The sequence below is a fragment of the Manis javanica genome, chromosome 15 (assembly GCF_040802235.1).
Source record: "Manis javanica isolate MJ-LG chromosome 15, MJ_LKY, whole genome shotgun sequence".
Classification (NCBI taxonomy): domain Eukaryota; kingdom Metazoa; phylum Chordata; class Mammalia; order Pholidota; family Manidae; genus Manis; species Manis javanica.
The window spans coordinates 82,814,040-82,830,073 of NC_133170.1; the positions used below are offsets into that span (position 1 = coordinate 82,814,040).

The 16,034-nt window shown below is 53.8% G+C and overlaps 1 protein-coding gene across 2 annotated transcripts; it reads left to right on the forward strand.

The window, feature by feature from the left end:
* The first annotated feature begins 941 nt into the window (after positions 1–941).
* SLC35E4 (solute carrier family 35 member E4) lies at positions 942–7,633 on the forward strand. 2 transcript variants are annotated; one of them, XM_036993560.2, is made up of 3 exons: positions 942–2,264; positions 2,362–2,429; positions 6,719–6,856. In XM_036993560.2, exons 1-2 carry the CDS (start codon positions 1,646–1,648, stop codon positions 2,403–2,405), a joined length of 663 nt encoding a protein of 220 aa, XP_036849455.1. In that variant the 5' UTR covers positions 942–1,645; the 3' UTR covers positions 2,406–2,429; positions 6,719–6,856. The 2 variants fall into 2 exon arrangements, with proteins under 2 accessions (XP_036849455.1, XP_017515424.1); XM_017659935.3 differs by lacking the exon at positions 2,362–2,429 and having other exon boundaries at positions 949–2,264; positions 6,719–7,633.
* Positions 7,634–16,034: the final 8,401 nt, after the last annotated feature.

The window sequence follows — 16,034 nt, forward strand, 5'->3', positions numbered from 1 at the left end:
AATCCACCTCTGATGGGGGTTGGGAGACACGTGCAGCTATTCCATGGACTAACCACCAGAGGTCGCTGTGGACCGAGCTAAGCAGTCATCCTTTGAAGTCTTGTTCCTCCAGACAGGTTGCTGTCATCAAAGACTTGCTGGTCAGACAACAGGCTAGGGGTGAGCCTCACTAACCTAGTCGACGTGCTGTTTACCCAGCCCTGAGCTCAGAGAACATCCGTGGTTCGGATGTGAAAGCTGAGAAGCATGCAGAGGCAAGGGCTTAGTGGCAGCTGCTCTGGCTCCCAGCCCTCTCAGGGTTCTCCATGCTGCCGGGGTTGGAGGCAGAGGGTGGACCCCAGGAAGTTCAGCTGTGAATCAGCTCTGAATGCCCAGGGCATGGGGTAGGGGCTGCTGGTCAGGGATGGATACGGGCCAGCGGTTCCCCGCTTCCGCAGCTGTGGGTGGCCTTGGTGATTCAGTTTCCCTCTGCCTGCCTAGAGGGTCCCGCCCTGGGCTGGGGAAGGAGGAGGTATTGGGACTAAGGGGCCGGGTGGTCCAAGCCTTCTGATGGCTGAAACCCCTAGAAGTAACTGTGGCCAGGGATCGGTGGTCCTGAGTCTGGTCCTGGGATGGGAGCCCTAGGGGGTAGCCTTGAAGATGGGGTTTCCTGTGAGGCTGGGATTTTTTATCCTGCTCCTTTAGAAAGATACCCCAGTGTCTCCAGCCCTGTGTTGGTTCAATGAAGGGCTCACCTTGGCGCCGGGTGGGGCGGGGCCTGGTTCCCCACCGGTTGTGTAAGGGGCCCAAACGGAATGACCACTTCGGCTAAAGGGCCGTGCTAACGCAGGGAACTCAGGGCGGATGGAGGAGGGCCTGCGAGCTGTCGGCGTGGGGGCGGGGCGAGACATCTCTCGGCTCCGGGGGCGGGGGGGCCTGGCCAGGGGCGGTGCCGGGGGCGCAGCCCAACTTTCCGGGTGGGGCGCGGGCGGCGGCGGCGGAGGCGGGGCCAGAAGCGCGGGGCCTCGCCCGCCGGGCAGGGCCGGGCCGCGCTGGAGCCGGGCTGGAGCTGCTGCCGGAGCCGCAGCCGCAGCCGCAGCCCAAGCAGCATCCGGACCCGCCGGGAGCCCGAGCCGGAGCACAGGCCCTGGCGGAACCGAGCCGAGCTCGCCGCCTGGCACCGGCCAGAGCACGGGCCGGCGTGTCAGCCAGCGGCCGGACCTGGCACTGTAGGAGACAGCAAGCCGCGACCACTGGCCAACAGAGGCAAGGGAACCTGGATCGTCCCTCTCAATCCTGGGGCGGCGGGGGACGCCCCCGGGTCTGGACTGAAAAGGTAAAGGAACGAGGATTCCATCTAAGCACAGTGTGGGCACTAGGCGGGGAGAAGAGTGGGGACTCCACTTGGCATAGAGCGAAGGTGCCCGGGACTTACTAGGCCAGGCTTGAGCACCAGAGAGCCTGGCATCCCAGCAGCCTCGACCAGGGCTCGGCCCTGCCTGAGCCGGAGCACAGCATAGCTCCTGGGCCTCAGCTGGCACAGGCCTGGCGCAAGAAGCAGCGCCCTCACCTTTCCGAGAGCTGGCCTGGCCCAAAGTGGGGCTCTCTGGCAGCCCACAACTGGTCACCAGGTAGCCAGCCTGCTGCCCCAGCCCCTCTGGTACGGATGTGCCGCTGCCCTCTGGAGCACCATGACGGCAGGATGACCTCAGCTGAGGCAGTAGCAGTGTCTGGCAGTGCTCGGGTGGCTGGGTCCCCCGAGTGGCCGCCAGACACCCTCCAGGCTCTTGGGCGGCCTGGCCGGGCCCGGGTGGCCATGGCAGCACTAGTGTGGCTGCTGGTGGGAGCCAGCATGTCGAGCCTCAACAAGTGGATTTTCACTGTGCACGGCTTTGGGCGGCCCCTGCTGCTCTCAGCGCTGCACATGCTGGCAGCAGCGCTGGCATGCCGCTGGGGGTCACGGCGCCCCATACCCAGCCGTACCCGCCGCCAAGTGCTGCTGCTCAGCCTCACCTTCGGCACTTCGATGGCCTGTGGCAATGTGGGCCTGAGCACCGTACCCCTGGACCTGGCACAGCTGGCCACCACCACCACACCACTGGTCACACTGGCCCTGTCAGCTCTGCTCCTTGGTCGTCGCCACCACCCGCTGCAGTTCGCCGCCATGGGCCCGCTCTGCCTGGGGGCCGCCTGCAGCCTGGCCGGTGAGCTTCGGACACTGCCCACTGGCTGTGGTTTCCTGCTGGTGGCCACCTGTCTCCGTGGCCTCAAGTCCGTTCAGCAGAGTGAGTGCCTGCGTCACTGGCTGAGGATCGGGGGATTGGGGTGGTTCTGTGACCTGGATGGCCCTGTAAGGGGTATAGCCATTATCCCTTTTTACAGTTGAAGAAAGTGAGGCTCCTGGCTTTGGAAGAGGCAGAAGCTGAGGCTCAGAAGAGGCCAACAGCTTAGTGAGTTCCAGGCTGCAAACTTGGGCTCTAGAGGCCCAACCAGTATTTAATAAGAGTCGCCATTGATCTGTGTCTCATGTTTTGTCAAGCTCTTTGTCTCCCTGTGTCTCCATACTGCCCGGGTCAAGGAAGTGTTTCGCAGTTAGAGGGGCTTGCCCTGGGCCGCGTGGCCAGTAAGCAGTAGAGGTAACATTTGAACCCAGGAGTCAGACTCCATCCTGTCCAAGTGATGTGGCTTAAGGCTGTGGACCCAGAGGGAGAACTGATAGCGGGGATCAGGGAGAGAAAAAGAGGGCAAGGCCTTGACCTGGAATTTGGAAGGCTGGGGGTTTGGCTAAGTGTGGGAAGGGCTGTTGACTGGGAGCTCTAGTGTAACAGGCCCTGTGCTGGGTGTTGACCTTGAGTCGTCATCGCAAACACCACCTGCATCCCATGTCGCAGATGATGGAACTGAGACCCAGAGAGGCTCCTCCTGATTTGCCCAGGGCCATGTGGCTCCTAAGGACTAGAATCCTGGTCTGTGTGACTCCAGACCTTGGCTCTGATGAAAGGCTCTGAGCAGAGGTTAGGGTGGAGGCTCCAGGCCTAGACCCAGCTACATCACTCTGCTCCAGGCGGCTGATGGCTGCCTTCCTGCCTGTCCTGTAGGCATCTGCATCCCAGCCCACAACCCTTCTGCCTCAACCCAAAGGAGATATGGGGAGGCCAGGGTGCCTACTTGGGGTGGGGAGCTCTGGGTTCCAGCTACCCCTTTGCTCATACTTGCTGGGTGACCTTGGGCAGGCCTGCGTCGTGTTTGGGTCTCAGTCTCCCCATCTGTTCAGTGGAGGAAGGTTGGAGTTGATGGAGTCTCAGGGGCCTCTTGCTTTCCCTCCCTTCCAGCTCTGAGATCCTATGATCCAGGCCTAGGAGAAGGAAGGGGCACCCCGAGGGCACTCCAGGTCTGGGGCTGGGGACAGCCTACAGCCAGGGAAGGTGGAAGCCAGAGCTCAGCTCTGCCCTGGCATCTTCAGAGCCAGGACCCAGAGGCCCTGTCCCCAGCCTTGCAGGCCCTGTGGCAGGGCCAAAGCCCAGTTCTATTTTTGCCTCAGGTTACATGAGACCTGGGCATTGAGCTTCGGCCTGAGCTCTGGGCGCAAGTTGGCAGTGGGAAACCTGACCTGATGCCCCCACCCCTGGCAGGGCCACAGGCCTGGGAAGATCCCAGCCTCGAGGCCCATCCTATGCCTGCTAAGACCCAGGTGCTCCTCACCCAGGAGGAGCCCCAGCCTGCAGGACAGGCTGTGGCCGGCCAGGCCTCAGACACTCAGGCATGGAACAGCAGGTGCCCGGCATCAGGCTTCTTCTTGGCCTCTGCCGGCTCCCTCCTTCTCTCCCAAGTGTCAGTTGCCTGATGTGAGGAGATGGGATGGTTGTGTGCTCCAGGTTCCCAGTGTCCTCTGCTTGCCCCATCACAACTCCAAATGTCCTGTGTTACAGCCACTGGGTTACCTGTCTGTCTCACACCAGAGAGGAGCTTTGAGAGGCACTGGACTGGCTTTAGGGCATCTCCATGTCCCTAGCACCTGTCCTGGGGCCTGGAACAGGGCAGGTACTCCTTAAGTGGTGGATTTATTAATGGCTCTGATAGCAGAATTGGCAGGTTGATTAGACTTTGTGGCTCAAGATGCTAAGGAGAAAGCTTAGGAGATTAGAGTTCCCACCAACAGAGATGGGAGCTCAGCAGAGGTGGGGAGAATAGACTGGAGATGGAGGTGAGATGGGTTTTGGACAAGTGGAGGATTCTACTGCAGAACTTCCAGGAAAGCACCAGGGCCAGATTCAGACTAGAGCATAAATGGCTGACACTAGCTCCTTTCCTGAGAGCAGACTCAGACTCTATGGGAGCAGGGGAGGAGAATCCAGGGAGAGGGGCACCCAGGCAGCTCTAGGCAGGGCCAGCAGCTTCCTTCCTACCTGGGCTGGTTGCAAGCCCAGAGGGGCTACATGATGCTACCCTCCCTCCCACAGAAAGACTGGGAGGTGGGGTGCCAGCCAGTTGAGCTTGTTCTCGGCTGTGCCCACTGCATCAGGGAGTGGCCTGACCCAGCCCCTGCTGTCTGAGCACTCAGGAGAGGTCACAGTGGCAGGAGAGTTTTAGAGCCAAGGTGGGTACAGGGGTGGTCGGGGTCAGAGAAGGCTGCCTAGGGGAGGAGGCATGCAGTGATGATAATAATGTAATAATGGCGGTGACCACTTACTGAGCTCTCACTATGTACCCATACTGTGCCCAGCAATGCATACGGCCTGAGCAGGAATGGGCATTCTGGGAGTGGGAAGCAGGCCTTGCCAGGGCACGGGTGTCAGCCCACAGGGAGCAGGGTAGGGGATCGTGACAGCTGCTACGGTGAGCAATTACTGCTGGGCACCAGACCTTATGCTCAGCAACTCACACCGCCCCCTGAGGTGGTACGGGCCTCACCCCGTGCACATGCAAGGAGAGGAGGCACAGAGAGAGGGTGATCTGCCTGATATTACACAGAGACGGGAGAACCCAGCAGCCAGCGGAAGAGTGTCCAGAGCAGTTTCATCCGCGTGTGGCAGAAGCTTAGGCATGTTTGCGCGCTTAAACAGAAATGCCTTCCAAGTAGAGGTTGCGATGGAGGGCTTGGGGGCTAGCAGGAGAAGGGCCCTGAGGGGGCAGGGCGAGTGGCTGGCATTTTGGGGGCTCTGGTTGGGCTGAATTGCCTCTGGCAGGGGATCACTGCTTTTTCCCTGGGCTGCAGGGAGGGGAAGTGGAGAGCTGGAAGGGGTGCAGAATGGGCACAGGGCTGGGTGGGGAGGTCAGGACCTTCCTGCCTGGCTGCCTCCCAGAGGATGAAATTTGCCAAAGGTGAAGTTCACCTGAAGTCTAAATACCTTCCAGGGATTGGACCTTTAAGATGCATGCCACGGACAGCTCTTACCAGCGCTTAATCTGGAGCAAATGAGCCGGAGGCATTCCAATTATCTGTTCATTTCTAGAAATGCTTAAGCTGGAAGGACTGTTGCCTAGAGAACAAAGCCAAAACATGAGAAGGAAGTCGAGAGAGAAGGAAGATTTTCTATTCTAATCATAGCCTATGAGTAAGCACCTCTGCAGCACCGTGGAAAGTGTGTGTCAGGCAGTGCACAGAGGCTTAGAGAGCCCTGGGAGGGGGCCTGGGCCAATTACGCATCTCTCTCCACTAAAACTTGGAGAAGCCCCAAATTGTCATTGCTCTTGTGCAAATACTGTCATTTCACCTGACTTTGGTGATAGGCACCACTTCCTTCGTGAACTGGCTGGGTGGTAGCACGTAACATGGCTACTGCACGTGCACACACACACACACACACGTACACACAGGCGCATGTGCACCTGCATGCAAAATGGCAGGATCTTTGCTTTCCTTGCAAAGCTAAAAGTTTTCCCCTTAGTCCTGGATTCAGCTCAACAAGCCCCAGTGTTGGTAACAAAAGATGTTGGTTATCAGTTATAAACAGTACATGACAGCTAGACACAAACAGTGACTTTCTTGTTCCCTTGCCGCCCCAGTGGTCATAAGTGAGTGAAGCACTGAGTGGACCTACCATGTGGTTCAAACAACTTATTAAAAAAAATTTTTTTTGCTAGTAAGCGGTAGAGCTGGGACCTCCTGTTGGCCTTCCCCCTGCTATGGTGGCGAGAGCTGCAATGTGGGGTAGTGGGTACCATGGGGCTGAGGTCAAGAAAGATGGGTTGGGGCCATTTGGCACAGGGCCTTCAAAGCTACTAAAGAACCCAGCATCTTTTTCTCCAAGGCCTGGGGAGCTCCTGAAGATTATTTTTTTTGAGCTACATTTCGTGTTTATTGGTCATTTGAATATCACGAGCAGATTATTGTTTCAGCCTGTAGAAGGTGGTTTGTAGTAGGTGTAATAGGCTTATTTATTTTATGTTTTTACATTTACAGAGCACTTACCTTATAAAGGCTTTATATGCATTATCTATTTTAATCTTTACAACAACCCTGCATATTAGGTTTCATTATCACCCAACTTTTCAGGTAAGGAAACCTAGGCTTACAGAGGTTAAGTGCCAGGTAACAGCCAATGAGGAGTGGACACGGGTCACAACCCCAGTGGTTGGACTCCAGATTCTTAGCATTACAGAGCTGGAGCCACTAATTCTACCCAAGGGGTTGGGACAGGCTTCCTGGGGGATGGGCCTTGGAGGTCATGCTGGGTCTGCGTAGTAGGGGACATCTCCCTGCCTGGTGCCCGGTGCTGACAGCCTGTCCTGGTTACAGGTGCCCTGCTGCAGGAGGAAAGGCTGGATGCGGTGACCCTGCTGTATGCCACTTCGCTGCCCAGCTTCTGCCTGCTGGCAGGTGCAGCCCTGGTGCTAGAGGCCGGGGTGGCATCGCCGCCCGCTTCCACTGACTCCCGCCTCTGGGCCTGCATCCTGCTCAGCTGCCTCCTCTCCGTGCTCTACAACTTGGCCAGCTTCTCCCTGCTGGCCCTCACCTCTGCCCTCACCGTCCATGTCCTGGGCAATCTCACTGTTGTGGGCAACCTCATCCTGTCCCGGCTCCTGTTTGGCAGCCATCTCACTGCCCTCAGCTACATGGGCATTGCACTCACCCTTTCAGGAATGTTCCTTTACCACAACTGTGAGTTCGTGGCCTCCTGGGCTGCTCATTGGGGCTTCTGGCGGAGGGATCAGCCAGGCAAGGGTCTTTGAGACCTGGGGGAGTATGTGGGCCAACTGGGACAGCCCCAGCCCGAATCCAACCGTGGCCAGGGGCCATGGGAGGGAGAGGGGCCTTCTGGAAGGGCCACCTTGGAGGCTGGAATGGGTACTCCCAGAGAGACCCACCCTTGTCCCTGTCTGCCTCTCCTCATCCCAGACTGCACTCACCACTGGATGGTGGGTCCAAACCTGGCACAGTCACTGTGCTTGGTGGACTAACTGTTATGATTATATCAACTACTATGCCAAAAATTGCTGGCCAGACTTTGAACTCTCACCACATTCTGATGACGATGATGATGATTCTTGGCGGTTACACAATCCTTCCTCCAGGGAGTCGGGGAGGCAGCTAGGGGGCCCAGGGAAGGGGCGCTGGGATCGACTGTGCCAACTCCAGGCAGCTGCTGTGGCCTCACCTCTGGGTCCCCCAATTCTGGGTCTTCCATCCTCAAATAAACTATTTTTGCTTGTACACCTGTGTCATTCCTTGGGGGAACAGCCAAGAGAATAGGGACAAGGCCACTGGCCACTAGCCACCCACACAGAAACAAAGGCTTCCTCCTTTACCCATTGTGGCCGATCCAGACCCCCAAACTAGTCTCATTCTTTGAAGTCCTTCCACTGGCCAGGCCACCTTTGTCCATCTTCTGGATGACCATAGTAGCTTCTTTTCTGCTCTGCCCTGGCACCCCCAGTCTACCATGCAACCTCTGAGAGAGCTTTCTAAAAAACATACCTTCTGTGGCTCCACATGGCTCTCGGGAAAAAGAACTTCCTACCCCAGAACACACGGCCCTCAGGGTCTGGCCCCTGCAGCTTCACCCGGCTCCTGTCTCGCTTCTGACCTCCTTGGGCTCCATGTTCCATCCTCATCTGCTTCCTTCAGGTCCCCTGTGATGCCAAGTCTGCTCAGTGGAGCCTTTGCACAAGCTGCTCCCTCTGTCTGGCATCTTCTTCCTGTACGTCCGTGTCCCTTCTCATGGCTGAGCCTCCCTGACAGCTGGCCAAACTTAGCTTCATCACTTTTCACGCATCCTTTCCTCGGTGCCATGCGCTCAACTCCCCCCACCCAGCTGCCTCTGCTGGACCTGTTAAAAACCACAAGGACCTGCCTGCATTGGGGAGACCTGGGATCCAATCCTGCTCTGCATGCGTCACTGCATACCTTGGGTAGGTAGCCTCCCCTGCTCTGAGCCTCAGTTTCCATATCTGCAAAATGGGGCTGCTGATCCCCATGGAGAGAATGCCAGTGAGGAGCCAGGTGGCTTGACCTCTATCTTGGGCTAGTTAACCACTCTTTTTGAGGCTCCAGACACATCTGGAAAATGGGGACAGTCTCCCCTTTCCATATGAGTATGGGAGCTAGACCAGGCTGGGGCTGGGGCCCAGCCTGGGACCCAGGGAGGAACCATTCATTCCTTCACATGGCAGAGTTCATGCAGACTGCTGTGCTAGCCAGTGACAGGGTCAGCCCAAGGCTGGGGGTGGGGGCAGCTAGGGCCTGGGAGGCACGTGGTCCCAGGGGGAGTATGTACAGGGTTTCCTGGTCCTAGCCTCTCCCAGGCTGGCCTCACAACGGTGTAGGTGGGCCCAAGCTGACTCAGTCACTCCCCACCCGCCCTATGACTCAGAGATGCCACTGGCCCAGCCCAGTCCCTGTAGAGCCTGGGCACCTCGAGGCTCCACCCTGAGGCTTGGCCAGACAGGACAGAGGACAGATGGCTTTGGGTGGGCAGAGCCTCCTGGGCACTTAGGACCCTTCCCCGGTCAAGGGAGCTCACTGCCATAGCCCCTGGTGGTTGTGGGGGCAGGGCAGTGAGGAATTGGAGCTATGCTTGTCCTGGGGGCTGGTGTGTCCCTAGACTTGGGACCATCCCGGATCAAGCTCCTCCCTATCACTCCTTCCAGCTGGGGCACAGAGAGCACTGGACTGGGAGTCAGCCTGAGTTTGTGAACTGTCTGGTCCCTGCTGGCTTCACAGTGTCATTGGAAGTGAGGGTCACGGGGATGGCAGAAGCCACTGTGCCTCTAGGCTCTGCCTCTTACTAGTTATGTTGCCTCAGGCAAGTCACTTCATTCTTCAGGCCTCACAATTTATGACCAGTCCGGGTTAAGCCTCCCCAGGATAGCGATGTCACCTTCCTCGGGAAGCTCTTTTTAGCCCCACCCTTGCCCCACCCGATACCGGGCTGAGTTGGGAGCTGCAGCTAAAGGTCACCCCGGACCCTGCAATTCCCCAGACAGGGTCCTGAGCACGTCCCACTCTCATAACGGGTTTCTTACCTCTCTTCCATGGGACTGGGTTCCGGGAGGACCGATAACTGTCCTGCCCAGGGCCGTCTCCCCACAGTGCCCAGCCGGGATGGAGTAGGCACAAGAGACTACTAATCAAGAGCAGGGTTAGACTAATTAAGAGCTGTGTTCAAATCCCAGCCCTGGCATATCTAAGATATGTGACTGGGCAAGGGCATTCCCCCTGTGTACCTCTGTGTGTTAAGTTGGGGCAGAGGTAGAACCCAAACCCATCTAGCTCAGGGGGGCTGCAATGCGCTAGGGTGTGGCAAGTACTTAGCAATAGCCTGAAACCCAATAGGTCCTTCAGATGTGAGCTGTCTGACTCACAGCCCTCCCAGTCCCTCCAGCAGGGCTGCTCTAGCCCCACCCCAGCCCCAGCCTTCCAGGGCACACTGGGAGCCCGAGGGCATGCTCCTGCTGGGCAGAACCGGAGGGAAGCTCCAGCTCCCACCCCCTTGCCCTGCCTCAGGAAGCTGGGGAAGCTGGGTCTGTGCTGGGCATCCTGCCATTGTAGATTCAGAACAAAGCGGCTGCCTTGTGTCAGCCCCAGTTGCCAGGGCCCCCCTCCCACCCTCCTGGGGAGCCCTCGGATTGTCATTCCAGGGGGCCAGGGCAAACAAGGACTCTTCTTGCTCCTCTCCCTGCTCCCACACCAGTTCAGGATGCCAGGAAACCCACCATTGCACTGTTGCTGCCCAGTTGCAACGCTTCCTGGGAATAACACAAAATGCAATGGAGAGCCACGGAAGGTTTTGAGCAGGCAGGGGCCATGATGTTCAATAAACATTTCTTGATGACGGACCTTGAGTTTGTTCTGGGTCCTATGTGGAGGAGAAATTGAAGCGGCTTGAGACAGGAGGCAGGGAGACCAGGGAAGGACTATTGATGTGGTCCAGGTGAGCAGATGACAATGGGCACAGTGGGCACAGAGTAGCACCAGTTGTTTTGATCTGGGGTAACAAATTATCCCTAAACATATGGCTTACAGCAACATATATGAATTATCTCACAGATTCTGTGGATCAGGAATTTTGGAGTGGTGCAGGTTTTCTCATGATGTTGCAGTCAAGGTGTCAGCCAGGGCTGCAGTCATACGAAGGCTTGACGGGGGGTTCTGCTTCCAAGATGGGTCATTCACACGGCTGCGCGTGGCAGGCCGTAGTTCCTTGCTCCATGGGCCTCTACAGGGCTCCTAGAGTGACACACTAGTTGGCTTCCACCAGAGTGAGTGATTGAAGAGAGTGAGAAGCACTGTGTCCTTTTCAGCCCAATTTCAAAAGTCACATTCCTTTCTCTAATATCTTCGTTTTTTAACTCTAGTGTTGTCATTTCTCTAATGTCTCATTGGTTACACAGGTCAATCCTATTCAGTGTGGGCCCTCTCGCCTTAACTGAACAAGGCCATGAGTACTGGGAGCAGGGCTCTGTGAGTCATCTCTGAGGCTGGCTACCACATCCGTGAACGCTGAATGAGTGACTGAGCCGGACACAGCCTGCGATTATGTGGACTTAGTCTGGGAGCTCCCAGCACCAGGTGGGGTCTTGTCAGCCGCACCTCTGCATCCTCCCTGGTACAGTACCATACAATCCTGGCCCATGGCAGGCAGTTGACAAACGTTTTCCCCATGAGGGCTGGAGGCTGCCTTCTGTGTTCCTTACTGCAATCAGGAGAAAGCTGGGCTCCTTGGTCTGGTATTTCAAGACCTGGATGCTCTGATGTCCGAGGCCTCCCCCCACGGCCCCTGCAGCTATATGAGGCTGCCCCTGCTCCCTGTGCCTGATGGGTCAATCCAGTATCTAGGCCTCCTGCTGCCCTACTGACTGCCGTAACTGTACGTAACTGTACGCCTCCCGTCTCTCCTCCTTTAAGCTGGCTGGATAGATTCTGGCTCAGTTCCTGTGGCCACAGCTGGGCATTTCTCTTGTATGTTTAAACTTTCTTTGCTGGAGGAACCCATGTCTGTGCATCTCATACTGGAGTCTAATATCAAACAAGCCAAAGCAGAGTTGCCCAGATGAACCCGGCACCCCCCAACCTCTGCCAAATCTCCCAGGAACCCTGTTTGAAAACCAAAGACTTAGTTCAATCCTTATCATACATGTGCAGAAACTGAAGCCCCAAAAAACAAGGAAGGCCCAAGATGGCTGTGTTAGTCTGGTCAGGCTGGGGTAATGGGAGACTGCAGGCTGGGTGGCAGAAAGTGACTGCTCACAGTTCTGAAGGCTGGGAGTCTGAGATCAGGGTGCCGGCATGGTTGGGTGACCCTCTTCTGGGTCATGGACTTCACTGGATCCTTAACTGGTAGAAGGGGTGAGCTAACTTTCAGGGGCCTCTCTTATAAGGCACTAATCCCATTCATGAGGAGTCTACTCTCATGACGTCATCACCTAATTCCATCCAAAAGGCCCCCCCTTCTAACACCACCACCTTGGGCATTAGGTTTTCAACAGATGAATCTGGGGGACACACAAACATTCTGGCCTGCCCCAGGTCCTCATGGAGTATCAGCCACAAGAAGGTGCGAGCCGGGCATCTCCCGGCTCAGTCAGCAGAACACTTGCTTCAGGGGAAAGGCATTACAAATACTTGGTGACAGGGAAACCTAGAAAGATTCGGGTTAAGAGGCCTTTATGTGTGTTTAAGGCTTTCTGCTTTTGGGTGTCTCTGGCACCTCTCAGAGGTGGATAGGATGGTATGTTACTCCAGGTCCTCCGAGAAGCAGGCACCAAAATGGTATTAAAAGTGCAAGGATTTCCTGAGGGCGAACATTTCTGAGAAAATGGGAAGGCCAGGAGGGCCGCCAGACTGTGATGCAGGTCCGGACTCCGAGTGGGGGGCGGGCAGGAAGGTTGCCCAGCAGCGTCCTCAGCCATGCTGCAGTCTAAGGAAGGTCCGGCAAGGCCGCTGGAGCTCTTGAGCCAAAACACCCGGTCGGAGAGTCCCATGTCTCCTAGGAACGAGCCTGCCTTAGTGTCTGTACTGTGCTTGGGGACTGGCCAGGAGCCTGAGGGAGTCAGGTCTCAGCAAACACATGATGCCTGATTTCAGACTGCCAGTTGGGCCCCTGGTTGCTTTTGCTTTCTGTAATTGGAGGCCTGTGGGGTGCATTCTTACGGCGGTCATAGGTGGAGTTGTGACTCCCCAGAGTAAGCAGAAACCCAGAAAAATTCCATGGTCTGCCTGAAGTCACAAAGCAGAACAATAATCCACAGTTCTTGACTGTCTTTCCCAGGCTCCCTCCCAGAGGAACAGGCCCTAAATCCAGAGGGGGAGGTTGATGGAGTCCAAGGGCATTCGGAGGTGACATCCCAGGGTAACACCCCAGGAGAGCAGGGCTGTGTGCTTCAGGGTCAAGAACTACCTGTCCTTGGGATTTGCAACGACATCACCATCTCAGCAGAGACTGACCAGGGAAATCCCTAAGGCCACCAGTGTGCCCCTGTGTATCTGGCAGGGTATTATGAACTTCACAGAAACTTCTCACAACAAATATAATTGACTTTAATTCATCATGAAGAAACTGATTCTGCGCTTCTGGAGCAGGAAAGTTAAAGGTTCATTAAAATAGAGGCCGGGAATCCCGGCTCCAAGTCAGGGCTGTGAGGACCACTGCATGCTCCCCTATTATGGGATTGCATTGAAACCCCAACGTGAGCTCCCTTCCCTAGGTTGTCTGAGGGCTACTCCACTCTGAATCTGAGGGAACTGTTTGGGAAAAGGACTGGGACCCTCTCAAGAGCTCTCAACCTCAACCTCTCCCACTTAGGATGTGAAATCCTGGTCCCACCGCATCCAACTCTGAATATTAAGAAAAAATTTAAAAAGGAAAACCCAGGATTAAATTTTCTCTACTATGAAAAAAATGTGTAGAACAAAGCAGATACCGTAATGTTAACTTGGTTACTGTTTGAAGATGGTATTGTAGATGGACCATACTTGTTTTCCTTTTTCCATAAATAAGCATGTATTTTTAAAAATAAAAGTTCTTAGGGCTCCAGTTCTGAGTAAGATAGAGTAAACATAGTCTGTCCTTCCCCTTGAACACAATGAAAAGCCCTCGGCAGAGTGCTTGAAACAGCTTGCTGAGGGCTCTGAAAAAGAAATGGTAGCAAGTGCCTGGGGAAAGGGAATCTTAACTTGAAGTGTAAACACTCTGGCATTGAGTTTCCTGTTTTGCTTTTTGTTCTTGTATCTCCTGGCCTGTTCTCAAAGGCAGTGTGACTCCTGGAACTGTGCACTGGACATGGAAAGAAAGAAAACTCCAAGAGAAGCTCCGCCTTTTTGAGCTAAGGAGTAGGAAGGAGTGCGCCCTCAGGACAGACAGTGTGAGAAATGCCTTTTTTTTTTTACCTTTCCCCTTCTGGCCCTGCCCCCAGGCGAGACTCATGGCGAAGCTCAAGTTCAGCAGCCGCAGGGGCAGTGACAGTAGGAAAGCTCCTAAAACACTGAGGGGAATCCTCTCTGGCCTGAAAGAACTGTGGCCTCAAAATGTGAATGGGGGTGGAGGGAGAGGGGAATCCCCACTGCGTTTTTCCCCTCTTCATTCCGTCACTTGGCCCCAGGGCAGACCCATGGATGTATGCAGCATGGCAGGAGACTGAATGCCCTGATTTCTAGCAGGAAGGCTGGGGAATAGGTGGTCCAGAAAACTGAAGAGTGTGGGGGAGCTTGTGGAGAATGGGGAGCTTGAGAAATGGATCCCATAAAGTTCCATATGAACTGCTAGGCTCACATGCATGGATCTGACCCTCAACAGTATTCTAATGATTTGAAGAATTAAACTACTAGATTTCAGATTTTGGACCGGCCCCTAAAGTGGCATAAGCTTGAGACAGATGTTGCAAAAGTTTTGAAAACTGAACTGATACTGGAGCCATGGTCCTGTTAAAAAAAAAAAAAATTCAACAGAGTAAATTTTAAAGATCTTACTGGCTTTAGTCAATGATTCATGAATCAGGCAGCGTCCAATCTAGCAAATAAAAAGGGGCTCCAAGATGCTGTACAAAATGAAAGATTTTGATAGGCAGAAGGGAGCAGGCACAAGGAATTTATCCTAGGCAAAAAAGTGGTTTGATTATTGCAAGGCTATTTTTCTTTAGGGGATGGCAGGGATCTACCAGGCAGAGTACCTCTGCAGCTCAGGTGATTCCTGATTGGTTTAAGATTCCATTTCTGGGAGAGCCAAAACTAAGCCTCAGTTAGGTGACATGGGGCTTAATGTAAGTGACTCCATTTTGGGCCTGCTGTTTTGTTCTCAGGCATCCCACAGGAGGCAGATTAGAACTGAACCTAAATGAGTCAACTGTCTTCTAAAACAAAAACTCTACATTTTCCAAAGGATTTAACCAAGGCCTAGAGTCTCATGTCCAGGATACAATCCAAAATTACTCTACATACAAAGAGCCAAGATATTGGATGACCCAGATATTGGGATTATCAGAGAAAGATTTTAGAAATGAAGATAGGAAGTCTTAGCAGAAAAACAGAAGATACAGAAAATAACCAAATAGAAAACTTAAAACTAAGAAAACATATTAATCAAAATCTGAAAAGATACTGGATGGCCTTAGTATCAGAATGGAAATTACAGAGGAAAGAGTCTGTGAACTTGAAAACAGGTCAATAGGAATTATTGTGATAGGCAGAATCCCCACCCCTGCCAAACATGCCCATGCCCTATTCCCTGGGAACTGTGAATGTTCCTTCATATGACAAAGGGACTTTGCATATGTAACTGAGGTTATGGACTTTAAAATCAGGACTATGTGGATTATTGGGTGGGTCTAATCTAATCACATGAATCCTTAGAAGCAGAGAATTTTCTCTGGCTGAATTCAGAGAAATGCAGCAGAAGGAAAAGTCAGAGGCATCCAAAGTGTGTGAGGGCCTTAACCCAGGGGGCCACATGGAAAGCATTAGAAGGAATGTGGGAAGCTTCTAGGAGAATACACCAGCACCCATGATAGTAAGGAAGTGGGGTCTTCCGTCTTACAACTATAAGGAACTGAATTCATAGTCAATGACTTCAGTAAGTTTGGCTTATTGGAAGCTTCCTCAGAGCCTCCAGTAAAAAATAATACTTAATTTCAGTCTAGTGAAACCCCTTGATTTGGCCTTGTGAGACCCTAAGCAGAGGAACCAGTCAAGCCCAATCAGACTTCTGACCTACAGAAATTGTGAAGTAATAATAGGTGTTGTTTCAAGCCACGAAGTTTGTGGTCATTTGTTATGGTAGCAAGAGAAAACTATTATCCATTATGAATGGCAGGGAGAACTGGTAAGATAGTAATTCTAAGTAGATTATGAAAAGTTAAGTATGTGTATTATATTCTCTAGTACAACCTCAAAGAAAACTACTCATTCACAAAGTTCAATATATGAAATTAAAATGGGATATTAAAAAATATTCAGTAATCCAAATGAAGGCAAGAAAAGGGAAACAGGAATGAAAAAGAGGACAAACAAAACAATAAAATGGTAGACCTAAATTGAAATGTCAATAATCTTGTTTAAACACACCAATTAAAAGACAGATTGGATATATAAAGAGACCTAACTATATGCTGTTTACAACAAG

What these genes read in the sequence shown, in the direction of transcription:
- SLC35E4 (XM_017659935.3), top strand. Translation starts at nt 1,646, where the DNA reads ATGTGCCGCTGCCCTCTGGAGCACCATGACGGCAGGATGACCTCAGCT. An exon ending in CCTCAAGTCCGTTCAGCAGA is followed by an intron (nt 2,265 to 6,718) that starts GTGAGTGCCTGC and finishes TCCTGGTTACAG; the next exon opens with GTGCCCTGCTGCAGGAGGAA.